Here is a 15,922-nt window from a genome sequence, read left to right on the forward strand (position 1 = left end):
ACAGGTCTGTGGGTCTCCGAATTTCTTCTTTTGTTCAAATCAGGGGGTCAGTCCCACTTGTTTGGATGCAAGATTACAACACTGCCGGAAAAGACCTCCCATTACTCGTACTTTCATTTTCCTCAAAATAGTCTCCGTTTGTGATCCTCGATTCACTCTCACTGCTCGCCACTTTAATAAATTGCTGTACAGATTTGGATGTCCTCTTATTGTTCTCGACCTTGTTCGCAGAAATGTGACTTCCGACGAGTCCCAGTTGGGGGATCAACTCGAATCGGCTGTACAATACCTCAACCAATTCCTTCCGTCTGGAAACCGCATAGAAATCATACATTTCGACATGAAAAAGTATTAACCTATGTATATCAGTACTCCTAATGAACTGGTCTTGGGAAGGTTGAGGATGCTGAGTCGCCAGATTGTGGACAGAACTAAATACTACGAGTGTATTGGACTGGACGAGCAGATGACACAATCCGGGGTTGTTCGCACTAACTGTGTCGACTGTCTTGACCGCACAAATATTGCCCAATTTGCCATCGGAAGATATGTTTTGGAACATCAGGCAATTGTTTCATTAATTAATGCAGATATTTAATTTGAGTTTGATTTCCATTCCTCGGCTGCATCCTGAATCAATTTATTCTGTGTTTGCTTTTATAATTTAATTATTTTAGAACGTTTGAGAAACTCTACGATGAAATGGGGGATGCACTTTCATTTCAGTACGCAGGCTCTGGTCTAGTGCACTACATTCGTTATTATTACATCCCCTCAGACATCATATCCACGGCCACCGACATAATTCCCAATCTGTCACGATATTACAGCAACACATTCTTTGGTATGTCTGCATTTAAGGAAGACTAGATAAAAAGAAACAAGCCTCTTTGGACTTGTTTTTGGGTTTATCATGCGAGGACTCGATTCCGCACTCCTCGGAAGAACAGGCGAATGACCCAGCAGCAAATACACGGAAATACTACCGAGATTGTGCGTGGTTTGATCGTCAAATGCTTCAATATTTTCCACATTCCCCCTACCAAAGTGCTTGACTAATTGACTTGTAGTGACAAGAAATGAATTGAATCCTCAAAGAGTGGAGAAAAGAACGGAGTTTCCATTGCTCTATTCGACCACGACATTTCTCGCTGAGCGATTCGTAAATGCAAAAGTTGTGAGGACAAACTCCGAATTCAATGATTTTTACTCAAAAGTTGACAAAAAAGCAGGAATAAACAAACCGGCTTCCAAATTGGTGTGGACTGCTCTGCGGGTTGAGACTGGTGACTTGAAAATGCACAGAAAGTACTAGTTTGTGTCCCACGTCTCCAGTTATGTGGACGCGTCACGAAATGTGGTCAAATTCGACGACTGTGCCCTCCTCAAAAGCATACACAACTCATTTTCAGTCCCAGACTACAAACTGCACAAGAGAGGGGTACATAGTGCAGAAAAATTGCCACATGTCGACTCACATTCCATGCTAATATACCGCACAACAATCAAAGTTAAACAATAAAGTAATAGTCAACAAGCATGGTTGGGTGTCCATGGCCCCAAACTGGCAGATGCATAGTAGTCCATTGGATAGTCCTCCCGCCACGGGGTTGCCCCAACAGCCACCATTCCTTCGTAGGGAGTCAACAGTGGTTTGTCATAAGCACGAGCCCAGTCAATGGAAAGACGAGGACAGGCAACCTGTACCCATCTGGGAATGCACATAACAAACATACGCGTCAATAGCATCCCCGAAATGTGCCATTCGTGTGGGCGACAGTTCTGATATAAGCACAAGGACGAACGACCGACGAGCCTTTTCGAATGTCTGTGCCAAACATTGCAGCACTTTGAGTGACCCCTGTCTCCCCAAAGTACCCAGAACTAGTCCAAAAGTATGTGCGGATGAGGCCAATTCAATATCCTTCCCACGGACACTCATCATTTGAGCATAGTCATAATATTCCCGTGTGAGTGTGCGCGTATAGGGACTGTAACTACAAGGAATCAACCCACCCAACTTGTAGAGGGGAAGTCTCGGGTTAGCAATCATGAGAGCCTCGCTGTGGAATCTTCCATCGCCCACATAACTGGAAATGAGTGGAGGACTGACATGATTAGATCCAAGTCCTCCAATCGAGGGGCAGTACAGCCGAGTACTTCACACGAGGAAAGAGGCTTCTCTCTGGGCAGGACAATATTATAGAGAGGCAGACAAGTCTTTAATTCCTAAAAATCATAAGCCGATAAGACATGAAGGCTTTTAATAAACTGGACTGTGCTCATCACAGCAATCCTCTCTCGGGGACTGAAATTGGCTTGAAGAGTGTCCACCAAGTGGGCAATATCGAAAGCAATGTCCACAAACACATACAGCAGACGAACAGACGACATTTGACTGACGGAGACTAGAGTGGCCAAACATACCCACCCAGACAACTGTGGCCGTAATGAACCAGCAGATCCACGCCTAAGGACTCGGCAGTCAAGTCATCCACACAGCAGGCTCCGTAGATCACATCAGCCATTATGATTACACTCACTCCGGGGGAGAACCTGCACTCCATTAGGTTACAAACCGTTCGAGGATATCCACAATCGTACAGGCAAAGAGGAATAGTCCTTCCGGCATTTGTAAGGCCACTGTTCGGGCTGATAGTTCTCTTATTCGCCAGAGTGTCTTTTCTATTTCAAAGTTGTAGTTTTCGGGTAGCTATCGTTAGTGGTGGAGGATACTGTTTTTATGGCTTCTTGAAGGGCCTTGTTGTCTTGGATGTCTCTGGGCATGCAACGCCGGCCTCGATGTCTTCGAATATTCCCCACTTTTTCCACACTCACTTCAAAATTGCTCATATTGTCGATTCCCACTAGACCAATTAATATTTAAAATTTAAATATTTTATTAATGAAACAGAATGAGGTGTGGTGGCACCAGTATAACGGGATTGTCAAAATGAGGTCCTCGATAACCAGTCCAGTGGACACAATGGGATGTCACATGCTCGGGGATAAAAGAGCATCCCCCAAGGATTTCCGCTATCAAACCCTCATTGGAGCCATGTTGTCCAGTCAGACCAAAGACCAAGTGACAGCCCAGGCAATGGACAACCTCAGGACTAATTTGGCCAAAGTGGATGTCGAGAATGTGTCCAAACTGACCAAATCAGCCTTATCCAACATAATAAAACCAGTCGGCTTTTTCAACGTAATAATCCTGACTAGTCCAGTAGAAGAAGGCAGAATATATTCTGAGAGTGACGAATATGATCAGGCAAGAGGGGGACATTCCAGACACATTGGAGGGTCTCTGCAGACTTCCAGGCGTGGGCAAGAAAATGGCCAATTTAGTCATGAATATTGCATGGGGAAAAAACGTGGGGATAGCTGTGGACACACACGTGCATAGAATTGTCAATCGACTTGGATGGTTTGGAGGAGGTTGTGCAAATCCGGAAAAGACACGTCGACTGTTGGAAGCAAATATGCCCAGGTATTTGTCCAGGTTGAGTGAAGAGAGCATTGGGGGCAGATTAATGCTGTTCTTGTAGGCTTTGGGCAGTCCATTTGCACGGCCATTTCTCCAAAGTGTCATTTGTGTGCTGTTTCTCCCCTTTGTCCTTATTTTTCCCTTAATAATAAAGATTTATGAAGTTTGCTACAAAAAATGAATTTGATTATATCGAAATTTATTTATTAGTCATTTTGTGTTGTAATTTTAAATTTTAAATAATATCGATGAAGTCTGTGGTGGAGTGTGATGATGTGGATAACGCCTGTGATCTGAGATATATTTTCAAGTCCAATGTGCTAAAGAAGGAGGAAATAACAGACGAAGAACTATTATTTGGCCACAACAGTTCAATTCCAGGAGATTTCACTGTAACCCACATCGGGACACTCCCCAAAAGTGTCCATAGTCTTAAAAAATGTAAATTTCTTGATTTTGGATGTCAGTGGCGGCAGAAGTGAGGAAATGTCTCATCCACTCGCCTGAACAAGTCAAAGGCAGTCTCCAGAAAATAAATCCTGAGGAGGATTGTGCCACAATTGACGACTCCTGGTCTGACTGTGATTTATTCGACGATCATTCAGTCCTTAAAGCCTTGGAGGACAGCAGTCGGGATTCTGGGTTTAATGACACGACTGATGGCCTGCTGTGGGATGACCACGTTTCCGACCAGTTATTTTGTTCTGTTGAGAGTATTTACCCAGAATAAATCAATTCTTTTGGTTGTTTTTTAGGCAAAAATGTCTGAATAACGTGACAAGTTATTTTATTTATTTATCATAATAAATAATTAAAAAAATTATATTGTAAAAAAATAAATAATTTATTTTAGAATACATTTTTAAAGTTAGTTGATATATGAATAGCCAAATTTATCTTTCAGGAATCGTCGAAGGTTTTTCTGGGCTTAATTTGAAAGGGTTTTATGGAATTTCGTGGACTCATTCACAAAGACTGGCCCTGTTCAATCGGATGGGCCAACTACACCTCAACACATATATCTACGCCCCCAAGGACGACCCCAAACATCGACTGCAGTGGAGAGTTCTCTACGATGACACAGAACTAAGTATTTTTCTCACATTCCTCAGACAATTTCCAAAAACTGATCGAAACCAGTTCGGAAAATAATGTGGAATTGATTTATGCCATTTCCCCAGGATTAGATATTGTCTACTCGTCCGGAGAAGATGTCCAAAAACTACTCGCCAAACTATGCCAAGTAAGGAGAATTAATCAGCAGATCCAACAACTCGGCTGCAATTCTTTCGGACTGTTTTTCGACGATATTGACCTCAAAATGAGCGAGAGGGACCAAGCCGTGTTTCCGTCACTCGCGGGGGCTCAGGTCGACCTCACCAACCGAATATTCACGTATTTGAATCCTCGTCTGTTCCTGTTCTGTCCGACGGGTTTCCCTGTCTGTTTAGTCGTAGTGTACTGTACGAGTTATGCAAACAAAAAGACATGTTGGGACTATTTGGTCTCCATTGGGAATTGTCTGCTGTCGGGAATAGACATTTTGTGGACTGGGGACTCGGTCATTGCCAGGACAATCAGTGCAGATTCTTTATCCTGCATAAACTCGGTGATATGTCGACAGTGATTTGCAGATGATGAATCGTCCAGTGATAATTTGGGACAATATTCACAGCAATGACAGTCGCCAACATATGCTTAATCTTGGTCCCTACTCTTCGAGGGATCCGGGGATAATTCACGTGACCAGAGGAGTATTTCTTAACCCCAATATGGAATTTGAGTGCAATACGTTTCCTATTCTCACTTTTGTTGATTGGCTGAACTGGTCGGTCACCCAATCGAGTTACAAAGAGGCTCAACTTGGGTTTCTTGACCAAATCAACTCGTTCGATGACACGCCTGGATTCATTCACTCCAGAAAATTGTCTTCTGAGCCTATGGAGATTGACAGAGTTCAGTTGCCCCTTATTCGGGCAGTGGAGGTGTCTGATTTGGACGTGTTGATCAACTTGTTCTATCTCCCATTCGAATTCTCGGAGTCGGGAAGAGACATCATTTCCCAATACGCGTGGCTGACAGATAACTGTGGTTGTGCTCAGGGGAGAGTCGAGTCCCTCGCGTACTGTGAATGGAGGACAAGGATGACTTCCTTTCTCACCCAAATTGAGCAGATTGTGTTTGTGCTGGGCAGAATTGCCTCAATGCCCAACCGACTAATTTCTGATGAACTGGCTCCCTACATTTGCCACCTCCGATGGACTCTTCAACACGTTTTTGTGGTTCTCACTTGGCTGAGTTGTCCGATGTCTTCATTCTGTAGATCTCGGTAAGTTCAGGGGCGACTTGATTCCCGGGAAGGAAAATAAAAGTGTAGACTTGATGGAATTCGATGCCATTGAGTCCGAATCGTCCATTCTCATCAACGAACTCAAAGTAGCACTCCATCTTATAGAAGCTTATTCAACCGATCGGCCACCTCCCTGATTTGACTCACCAGCCACCCCTCCTTCTCTTTCCTCATTATAAGGTGGTTGTCTATGATGAGGCATTTCACGCTGTTTGTTAGTCCTTCTTTATTGTAGAATTTGGTTATGGACTTTGGGATTGTGTGGAACAGTTCTGTCGGGGGGGATGACTCGGTCCTTCTCCAAACAATGGCCATGGACTCTTTTTTTACCTTTTTGCTCTGTGATGTAGCAGACGGGGACAGAATTGTCGGGTTTGTCACGGCCTCGGTGACACCGGAGGATTATAATGACTTTTATTTGAATCTCGTGGCTGTCGAGGGGATGAGTGATGGAGCCCTTTCCTTCATGAGGATGTGTCTGTCGGAGGATATGGGGGACCACAATGCAGTCATCCACTTGTTCGAGGCATTGAGCACGGCACTCCAATTCAACGGAATGGAGAGTGTGTATACTGAAGTGGCGGGGAGTGATGTGGAGATGATGGCTGTGTTGGCAGACCGTCTTGGATTTTCGGATGTGTCGGTTTTCTATCGATTTCAAAAGAATATTCATATTTTCGGACGAACTTTTCACCCTATATCCAAATAATTGTTTTAATCCATTAAAGAATATAATTTACGTCTACCAATTTCATTTGACGTATCATTCCGGCTACTCATGTCGACTTAGTCAAAGGAAGTTTATAGATTTAGCAATTTTCAAATTCCAAAGTAAACAAGTTTATTTAATGAGATATCAGTAGTGGATTACAAATCTGTCTGTGGTTCAAATACAAGATTATTTATTCCTCAATTGTGAAATCCAATTCGATAATTCTGCATCTTGAGACTGCGAATTAATTTTAGGAATAAGGGATTTTCGAACAGACTTGATATATTGACTTGGCCGCTCTGTTCCTGACCTTGTTATTTTCCTTTTATATAGATTCTATATTATTTCATTTATTCCTGAATGGATTGTGAAATGGATTTTAGAAATAAGGAATTTCTCAAACAGACTTGACTCACCCAAGCAGTTGGAATGTTGTTGTGTTCGTCATAGTTCCATGAGTGTATTGATTGATAAGTATTTACGCCATTCGTGTAGCTCAACTATGCGTGTGTGCCACATTAATTATTTATTTACGTAAGTTATATTTTGTATAAATACCGACAAGTAGAGATTTTTAATTTCTTAATTAATCATCACATTTAAGCGCCTCCAAAAAGAGTGACTTTGTGGTTCAATGTGCAGTGCAGGCGACGACCAAGAGGCAGACCTGTCCATTGATAATATTAGAACACTGGACTGAGAAGAAACGACGACTCCCAGGACTCGACCAACTCCAGTCCAATACTAAAAAGAAAAAAGCCCTCATCTCCACAACACAGCGACGATACAGCTGTCATTCCAATAATAATTCCGACAGAGTTCATGTCCCATTTGCCTCGAACCGTGGACCAATTACGGACCCCACCGACTGTGTTCTCTTCGATGTGGACACTTGTTTGGATTCGAGTATTCCATTTTTCTATTCCTTAGTTGTATTCGTCGGTGGCTGATTTCTTCCGCGAATGGACGGTGTCCCAACTGCAACAAGAAAGCCCGGAGAGGTGACATCCGACTTCTCTACGTGCGGAGACTGACAGTTGGGTGACACATTCAATTCTTAGGCAGTCGACCACTCCGAATTGGAGGCTGTTCGAGAAGGGACTAATTTGGAGAGGAAACGACGACAAACTGCGGAAAGGGAGATCTCCATGCTCAAAATGTACATCGAGGACTTGAGTGGTGAAATTCGTTTTTTGCGGAGAAGGGAGGTGACCTCTGTGCCCAATGAAGGGGATTTGGACGACTTGTGGCACTACGAAGGGACTTGTCGAGTACCTCTTCCATCTGGAGTTTCATTTTTGGAGAAATATTAGGATAATGCTCGGTACAGAGTGATGACCCACTCCCACGACGATTTGGTTGTGTCCCGTCGGTCTTCCAGTCGCCAAACCGTCAATTTTGCCGGGTTTGGAGTGAGGGTTTTCAAAAAACATGACTTTGGGAGAGTGCAGGATGTCCACCTCCATGGGGGAGTCATTCGAGATTTGGCAATTTCTGAGACTTGCCCAAATCTGCTGCTTTCAGTGGGATTCGACAAATGTGCTAAAATAACAGACGTGCACAATTCGTGTGTGCTTTTCAATTTTTCTCTCCCCACTGCTTTGTGGTCGTGTTGTTGGAATTCAGTCGAGTCGTCTTATTTTTATGTCGGAGGGTCCTGTGGGTGTGTCGATGTGTTTGATATTCGAAATCTCACTCGTGTTTGTCAATTTCCTGCACTCAACAACTCCCCTGTCCACACTTTGTACTCAGATCGGAATAGTCTGCTTGTCGGACAAACACAGTCCATTTCATTCTGCATTGAGTGTATGACAGATCACTATCGGCGGATGGAATGTCCTCTCAATGCCATGATTTCCTCAATTTCTGTGGATGCAGAATCACGGAATGTTTTGGCCACCTACAGACAGTCATCCGCCACCACCAACGTCAATCGGCTTGAGTTGTACAAACTTGACAGTCTGATGGAAGAGGGTGGATACAAAGGGCCTACTCATGCTTTCAGCAATCCGGGGTCTGGTCCGTCCGTCCAGCGCTCTTCCGTGTTTACAAGACCTAATTTTCCAGATGATGTGATTGTGTGTGCCAGTGATCAACAAACTCCGAAATTGAACGTGTTTTCGACTGGTTGTCCCCATTTTATGAGACAAATTCCTGTCGATGGAGTTCCACTCGATGTTCTTCCCTACGGAAGTTGTCCTTCTAACAAAAATTTGTTGGCTGTTCTCAATTCGAAATCTCTCCAAATATATCGACTATCACAAAAAGAATGAAATTAACATTTTATTTATAATAATTACATTATTTTTATGCGCCTTGTTTCATTTCTCTTGTCTTTTGTCTTCACTAGCCTGTCTGTAAAGAGAGAATGGAGTAACTAATTAATGATTCCTACAATCTACTTTTGCTGATTCTTGCTGATATCATTTTACGTCATACATGTTTTATTAGTCGAATCAAAAAGGACGTGGTGGATCTTTGTGAAAATATGAATTGATAGAGAATTTATAATATAGAATACACAATCTGAGTGAGTCAGTTATGATGAGACGAACAGGCATAATTGGATATCACAATTAGTTTTACCTGACAAATCAACTCTTGATTAAAATGTCGTTATTTCTGGTTTTTGTGTTGTGAAGGTGCTAATCTTTTGTGTATTTTAACGTTTTCTATTATTTATATTCAGTCCTAAACTATCCAACGGCACCTCTAATATGATCCCTTGTCTAACGTATGGTGACGATATTCAAAATATGAAAGAAATGTTTCTCTTCTGGAAGTTTTTTGCATTCATGAAACAATTAAACTTACATGTTTTGTCTTGTAATGAAAACATGGCTTTCTAATTATGTGAAGTAATCTCAATAGCAGTATAATCGATTGATGACATACTCTGAGCAATAAAGGAGAAATGATTGGCCTTAAACCAAACAACCAAAGTCACAAAATAAACACATTAATTATATTTCAGAATATAACAATGTGATGAACGAACGGTGGATATAACAGAACGAGAAATATAATGTATATTAATAAACAAAATGAATAAAATGTATATAACAAACATGTTATCGAGTATTTAAATATATATTTGATAGCCAACCCATCTGCACTTTCTAAGCGTTGCCAATCGCCCATTCAAACATGTCTAGTTCTGAAGATAACAACAATGAAGAATCCGAATCTGATTCATACGAGTCTCTCGAGTTCGAAAGGTTAGCAAATCTGAGGTCGCACATGTAGTGACGACTCGAGCGATGATTCAGACGAATGGGACCCTTTCGATGGCTTTGACGAAGAAACAGAAAAGCTTTCGGATTCGAATGAGACTGAGCTTATACTAAGTTCAATTGACTATATTTCCATCGATATTGAGCAGGATAAGGATGGAGTTTGCAAATCCTGTCGTTGTCTATTTAACCAACAACTGAAAATTCCCCTCTTTTTGTTCGAATGTCTGCACACACTCTGCAGAAGGTGCATAATTAAGCAACTCAGTGTGACCGGGTGGACAGTTCAATGTCCTTTGTGCTTCAAGAAAACTGAATTGCCACTTCGCGATCGGTTTTCTGTGCTTGAAATAGATTTACATTCTCTTCAAATTGCTATTTCCAAAAATGAAACAAGCCATTAATTTTATCTAAGAATTTTATCAGATGCTTATTTGATATGCTTTTTATATTTAATAAATTTTACACTATCAAACTTTTTTGGCATAAAAAGAGAGTTCAGAATAGTGTCTCAAGCAGGCACCCACGGCTTAAAGGATATAAACGTACATTCTTTGATTAAATATTTTCGGTAGATCTCACTGAGAATCGAATTGGGAAGATACTTGGATTGTCTAAAGACCTTATTATTTTTATGATTTTAAGGATTTGGTCAAAATAATCCCAAATAACTTTTTGGGTGGTCAAACTTTTTGAAAAATTAATGATTGTAAATCAAGAAATGAACAAATGTTATTTTAAGAATAAAGAAAACCACAAATAACTAATCAAAGATTTGATTTTATAAAAGTTTTCCGCTTTATTACTAAAATCTATCATTTAAGATAGTTATTTCCCTTGTGCCACCATCTCCTAAATACGTTTTGTTGATCGCTTCCAGTTCCCTCTGTTCCTTGATATTTTCCTCGGGAGCCCAGGATCGTGTCAGCCTTTTCAATCAGAGTCAGGTCTTATGTAGAATGGTTAGAAGCGTAATCCGTAATCTTCTCTGGAAAGTCGAGCTCAAATGAGGAGCGTAGTGGAGGTGTTTAATTGCAAGATTAGCAGTAGTATTCTTGTCCATTCTTAAGATGTTTCCAAATAAACCCCATCTGTTACTTCACATTTTTTCCATTCAGAGGGTGTATATTGTAATGGGAGTAGAGGTATTTGCTTGAGATGTGCTTTGGCTGGGAGATTTTTTGGATTTATTTGAGCTAGGTTCTGTAGAAGGAGTTAAAACTTATCATTGCATGCATTGTAACTGTTCAGGTAGAGGAGTTGTACAGTAAGAGTGGCTTTACGAACATATTGTACAGTCTCGGCCAAATGTTAGAGGCACCCTATTTTTTAACTAAAAATCCATATTTGTGGCAAAATTTCGAAAAGTCTAAAAGAGTAAAATAATTTTTTGTCTAAGATCGACCAGTTTGCAACAATTATAAGGACGGAATATTTCTGGCAATTTAGAAAATGGAAAAACAATCCTCCCATATGTTAGAGGCAGCTTTTTAAAAAACGCAAAAATCAAATTTAATTTTACTGAATAAGTCAATGTTTCGTAGTCCTTACTACTGAAAAAATTCTTTCTAAAATGGATTCAGAAAGTCTTACAACCACATCATTTTCGATGTTATTTTTTGTCTCACTCCATAATTCCTGAATTAAGGACGCATTTACAATTCTCTTTAAAATCGACTATAGATTTTCGATTATGTTCAAGTCCGGAAACTGACTCGGCCAATTTTCCAAGAGATTTATATTATTTTTAGTGAGGTACCCTTTCGTTGACCTGAATGTATGACAGGTCGCTCCGTCTTGCTGAAGAAGATACTCTTTCTCGTACAAATTATCAAGTCATTCACTTAAAATTCGTTGATATTCGAGCGACATAAAATCATTGCCTTTTCTTCATTACTTTATTGTTTTTATTTTATTTAAATTAAAAATGCATAAATATAATGTTTAATAAAAAATTAATTATGTAAATTCTATCTTAAATTATTTAAGAATCCAGATCGTCAGTGATTTCTCTTCTTCGCTTGGAAGAAGAGTTTGCAACAAAATTCTCATCATTTTTCATTTCTGCGTCAAAGTAATTGTTCAACTGAGTGTCCTCACGACATGCCAGCTCCGCAAGTTGATTGGCGGCAGAGGCGTACTCCTCGTTGTCTACCTTCATCCCATGTCTGTGTTCAATAAACATACTCTCTAGAGTCCTCTTCAGCACAACCGACTGGATGTATGTCCTCGTTCCTTCTTCAATGGATAATTTGTCCATATGACTTTTAAAGAACTTTGAGACAACTCCATCCCATGTCAAGACAATTGGAATAATCTTCACTTTTGCTTCATAGAGAACCGACAGTTCGTTTGCAAGCAGGTCATATTTGTGAAATTTCTCCACTTCAACTTGCTTTAAACGGTCTTGCGAGGTAACTCCCACTTCGATTAAATGAATTTCTCTTTTCCTCTTGTCATAAACGAAGATATCAGGTTTATTGAATTGAACCTTTGTTTCAGTCATAATTGAAGTGTCAACTCTAATTTCGACATTTTGGGTCGACATTGTTGACACGACTGAATGTCCTTTCAATTTCCTGCTTCGTTTTATTCCATACATTCGACACAAGTGGAGATGAATACACTTTACCACTTCGTTGTGTCTTCGGAGATAATCACTGTTTAGCATCCTACCACACCGCGTGGCTAGATGGTCAACAGTCTGCCTGCTTTTTTTGCAGTGGACGCATAGTGATCCCGTGTATGCAAAGAACAAATTCCTATCTTGCAAAAGACAGTACAATGCTTCGCTTCGTGGACCATTGTTCCCTTTCGATAGCCATTGCGAAGAAGTAGATATGTCGACATCTGATTCCTCCATACATTTGAACATCACCGAGTGTAGTGATTTACTGTTAATTCGGTTAAGCAAGAGTTTCCTTTGTGCGTCCTTCAGTAACTCAATGGTCAGATTTTCCCTGCCGACAGCTGCATATTTGGAGACAAGAAATTCTGCGATTGTGGCTAAGTGCCATTTTTTTCCTTTTATTACTCGCAGAATACCCGACCTCCGCAGACAGGTAGTCGACTGTTTTTCCAAACTTTTAAGAAACTGGAAGAGCATTAATTCGCTTTTGAATGAAATTGAGGCAAGTCCTCTTCCAAGGTCTTGCGGTCCAAATACAACCTCTCCTTATTTGCAGGCTGGAGGTGTAACTTGAGAGTCGTAAGTAATCGGCGTATTTGTTGGTCAATCTCATCAAATTCGTAAGGTTCAATATTGATTAGCCCAATATAATAATTATATAGGGATAATGCATATTCATTGATTCCACGAAACAAATTTACAGCATTCAGGTTTGTTTTTGACAACATAGTTATCCTCTTCTTGACATTTTCCAATATGGAGTCCATAACTTTATTCTTGAGAACATTACTTCCGCCATCTTCAAGTACACCCAAGTAGCGATATCCGTTGATTCCATCGACAGTCTCACAGCATGATAAAGATTCCACATTAGATGCTGATTTTTCGGAATTCATCTCTAGGCCGACACTTTCAAAAAATCCATTAACAGCCTCCATCATTTTGACTAACACATCTTCTTTGAGGGCAACTATTTTCAGATCGTCAATAAAGAAGAAATGATTGGTGGAGTATGTCAACATATTGGGATCTTCCCGACTAATTTCGAGTTTGGGAAACATGGAGTTAAGCATCCTGCTTAGGGGATCCATCGCCATAACGAATAGCAGCGGGGACAATGAATCTCCTTGAGTATTCCCCGGCTTAACTTTACTTTCCCAATTCTTTTCCCATCGATATGTAAGTTTGCTGTCCACTTAAACCAGAATTATTATAAAAATCTTCTCATGATTATAAGCTAAACAATCTTGACCCTAAAATTATTTTATTTGAAGGTCTTAAATTTCTTTGGATGTTTTGTGAACTGTCCCAATTGTGTGATTAGCCAATAATTTTATGTTGTTTACGAGTTTATTCCATAAAGTTCCAACATGTAAGTTCTAGCAGGAGATTAATCGGCTTGTGATATTTTGGCGAAATAGTTAGTTCTGTAAATATGATTGTTTCTTAAAAGACTACGTATCTAACTTTTGTGTGTCTTTTTTTGACTTTATTAATCCAAAATCTCTTGTTTAAAAGATGTTTAATTACCAATACTTTATCTTCACTCGATGTTAACGTTTCTCCATGTCTTCGGGCATCTGAGAATCGGACTTTCTTTACTAACGTTGTTTTACGATGTGTTTAATAATAAGAATCATTTAGAAGATTAAGGATTAGTACTTGGAATATTAAGTGGCCATAAACACACATTCAATTAAAATAAACAAGAACGGTTGTGTATTTGTAAACATTTACAATTCAGAAAGAATATTCTTGTTTCCCATCAGATTATGTTAGAGAAGACGGCAAGTTTAATTATACATTCAGATGATTTTTAAAACCTGTTTAATGAAATGATATACCCCAAAATATCATTCCAATGAGGTCTATAATTGTTATTTCCACTTTTGACTGCAAGGACCTGGCAGCATCATTAAACACTTGAATCCAAATATTTGTCCTCAGCCAAAAAATAAGCCCAGTATAGCACGCATTTCAAAGTGACTTACCATACAAGAGAGACAATATTGATAATCGAGTCAGACTAGTTTTGATATTTTTGGAGAGTCCCCGGCTTGGAAGGTTTTTAATTCGCCATAGTTCACGGGAATGGAAAAAGAATATTAATTTCTTAACTAATAGTAGATTCGAATATTAATATTAAAAATTTTGAAAATTTATATAAAATAAGCTTAAATAAAATAATTGGATATAATTCCGAACCTTGTGTTGTGCAGCTTTGTGGTTACTAAATTTATAAATTTAACTGCTTAGATAATGGATTTAGTGAGATTCCTTGCTCATACTTTCTGTTGTCCACCATTCCCATCCCGTATAGCAGCCAAAATAGCATTTCACCCACCAACACCCCCATCCTACAAAGTTAAACAAACGCAAGAAAAAGGAATTGAATGCATCTTCAACGAGGAAATGTGCAAAATCGAGCCGGACGAACTAGCATACACTCAAATGAAGATTTGGAACACTTCCTTGGGCAACCGAATCACCGTTATGCACATTTCTCCATTCAGAAGACCCCGCTGCACTCTCCTTTGTAGTCACGGAAATGCCGGGGACCTCGGTCTGCTGTATGAGTGCTACCTCATGCTTGCACGACGTCTCCACTGTAACGTGGTTTGCTACGACTACTCGGGCTATGGGGGAAGTTCAGGTCGTCCTTCCGAAGCCGACTTGTATGCGGACGTCGAGGCGGCTTGGGACTGTACTTTGAACGGATTCTTTGTGCCTATGGAGAGAATTGTGCTCTACGGACACAGTATAGGCACAGTCGCCTCCCTTTACTTGGCCTGTCTTGTTCAGACGCGTGGTCTTATTTTGGTTGCTCCTTTGGCCTCGGGATTGCATTTTTTGTTTGCTCCCAGGAAGATGAAGCGTTTTGGCGTGTTTTTTAATAAGTATTATATTCTTGGCATTTGCAGTCTTGGTAGGATCAGCAAGGTCAAATGTCCGACGCTCATCGTCCATGGAGAGGCCGATACTATTGTCCATGTTGAACACAGTCGTCTGCTCGCTGCGAAGGCTCGTTCTGATATTACGGATGTATTTTTTATTCCACATGTTGGTCACAATGACATTGAGTTAATGCCCGACTTTTTTAAATATCTCAAGAATTTTCTTAATAAAGTTGCTCCGTTTGACTAATCTACTTTTATGTTGTGTTTCATTCATTTCTTTAAGTAGACTATTTTCCATTATAGATATCGAGGTACTTTCATTTACATCATTCTCATTTTTGTCTGGTTTTCATGGGTTTCAATTACTGTTTTTAATTAATTAATATAATCAACGCACACTGCGTCCTTGCCGCTGGGACTTAACGTTTTTCGTTGTCTTTTAATCAAAAAAAATTAATATAATCTGTGATGAAATTTAAAGATTAGATAAGGTTTGATAAAAAAGTATTTCGAAGTTTGTTTTTAGCAATAATAATCAACTACATATATTTTAAACGCCTGCTGACCAAAAAATAAAATCTATTTTATTTACTGTAAACACATGGCCACACAAT

The 15,922-nt window shown here is 40.0% G+C and overlaps 3 protein-coding genes and 1 pseudogene across 3 annotated transcripts; 2 read left to right on the forward strand and 2 right to left on the reverse strand.

The window, feature by feature from the left end:
• Positions 1 to 1,530: 1,530 nt before the first annotated feature.
• On the reverse strand, positions 1,531 to 2,646 carry LOC115230160 (annotated as a pseudogene).
• A 4,970-nt stretch (positions 2,647 to 7,616) lies between these two features.
• Positions 7,617 to 8,822, forward strand: LOC118761524 (E3 ubiquitin-protein ligase RFWD3-like). The gene has a single exon (XM_036499531.1). The coding sequence runs from the start codon at positions 7,884 to 7,886 to the stop codon at positions 8,820 to 8,822; it is 939 nt and encodes a 312-aa protein (XP_036355424.1). The 5' UTR covers positions 7,617 to 7,883.
• A 4,065-nt stretch (positions 8,823 to 12,887) lies between these two features.
• Positions 12,888 to 13,508, reverse strand: LOC115230161. The gene has a single exon (XM_029800373.1). The coding sequence runs from the start codon at positions 13,506 to 13,508 to the stop codon at positions 12,888 to 12,890; it is 621 nt and encodes a 206-aa protein (XP_029656233.1).
• Positions 13,509 to 14,618: 1,110 nt separating this feature from the next.
• On the forward strand, positions 14,619 to 15,555 carry LOC115230162 (alpha/beta hydrolase domain-containing protein 17C-like). Its single transcript, XM_029800374.1, has 2 exons — positions 14,619 to 14,637; positions 14,668 to 15,555. Exon 2 carries the CDS (start codon positions 14,671 to 14,673, stop codon positions 15,553 to 15,555), a length of 885 nt encoding a protein of 294 aa, XP_029656234.1. The 5' UTR covers positions 14,619 to 14,637; positions 14,668 to 14,670.
• Positions 15,556 to 15,922: the final 367 nt, after the last annotated feature.

The sequence above is a fragment of the Octopus sinensis genome, unplaced genomic scaffold (assembly GCF_006345805.1).
Source record: "Octopus sinensis unplaced genomic scaffold, ASM634580v1 Contig14649, whole genome shotgun sequence".
Classification (NCBI taxonomy): domain Eukaryota; kingdom Metazoa; phylum Mollusca; class Cephalopoda; order Octopoda; family Octopodidae; genus Octopus; species Octopus sinensis.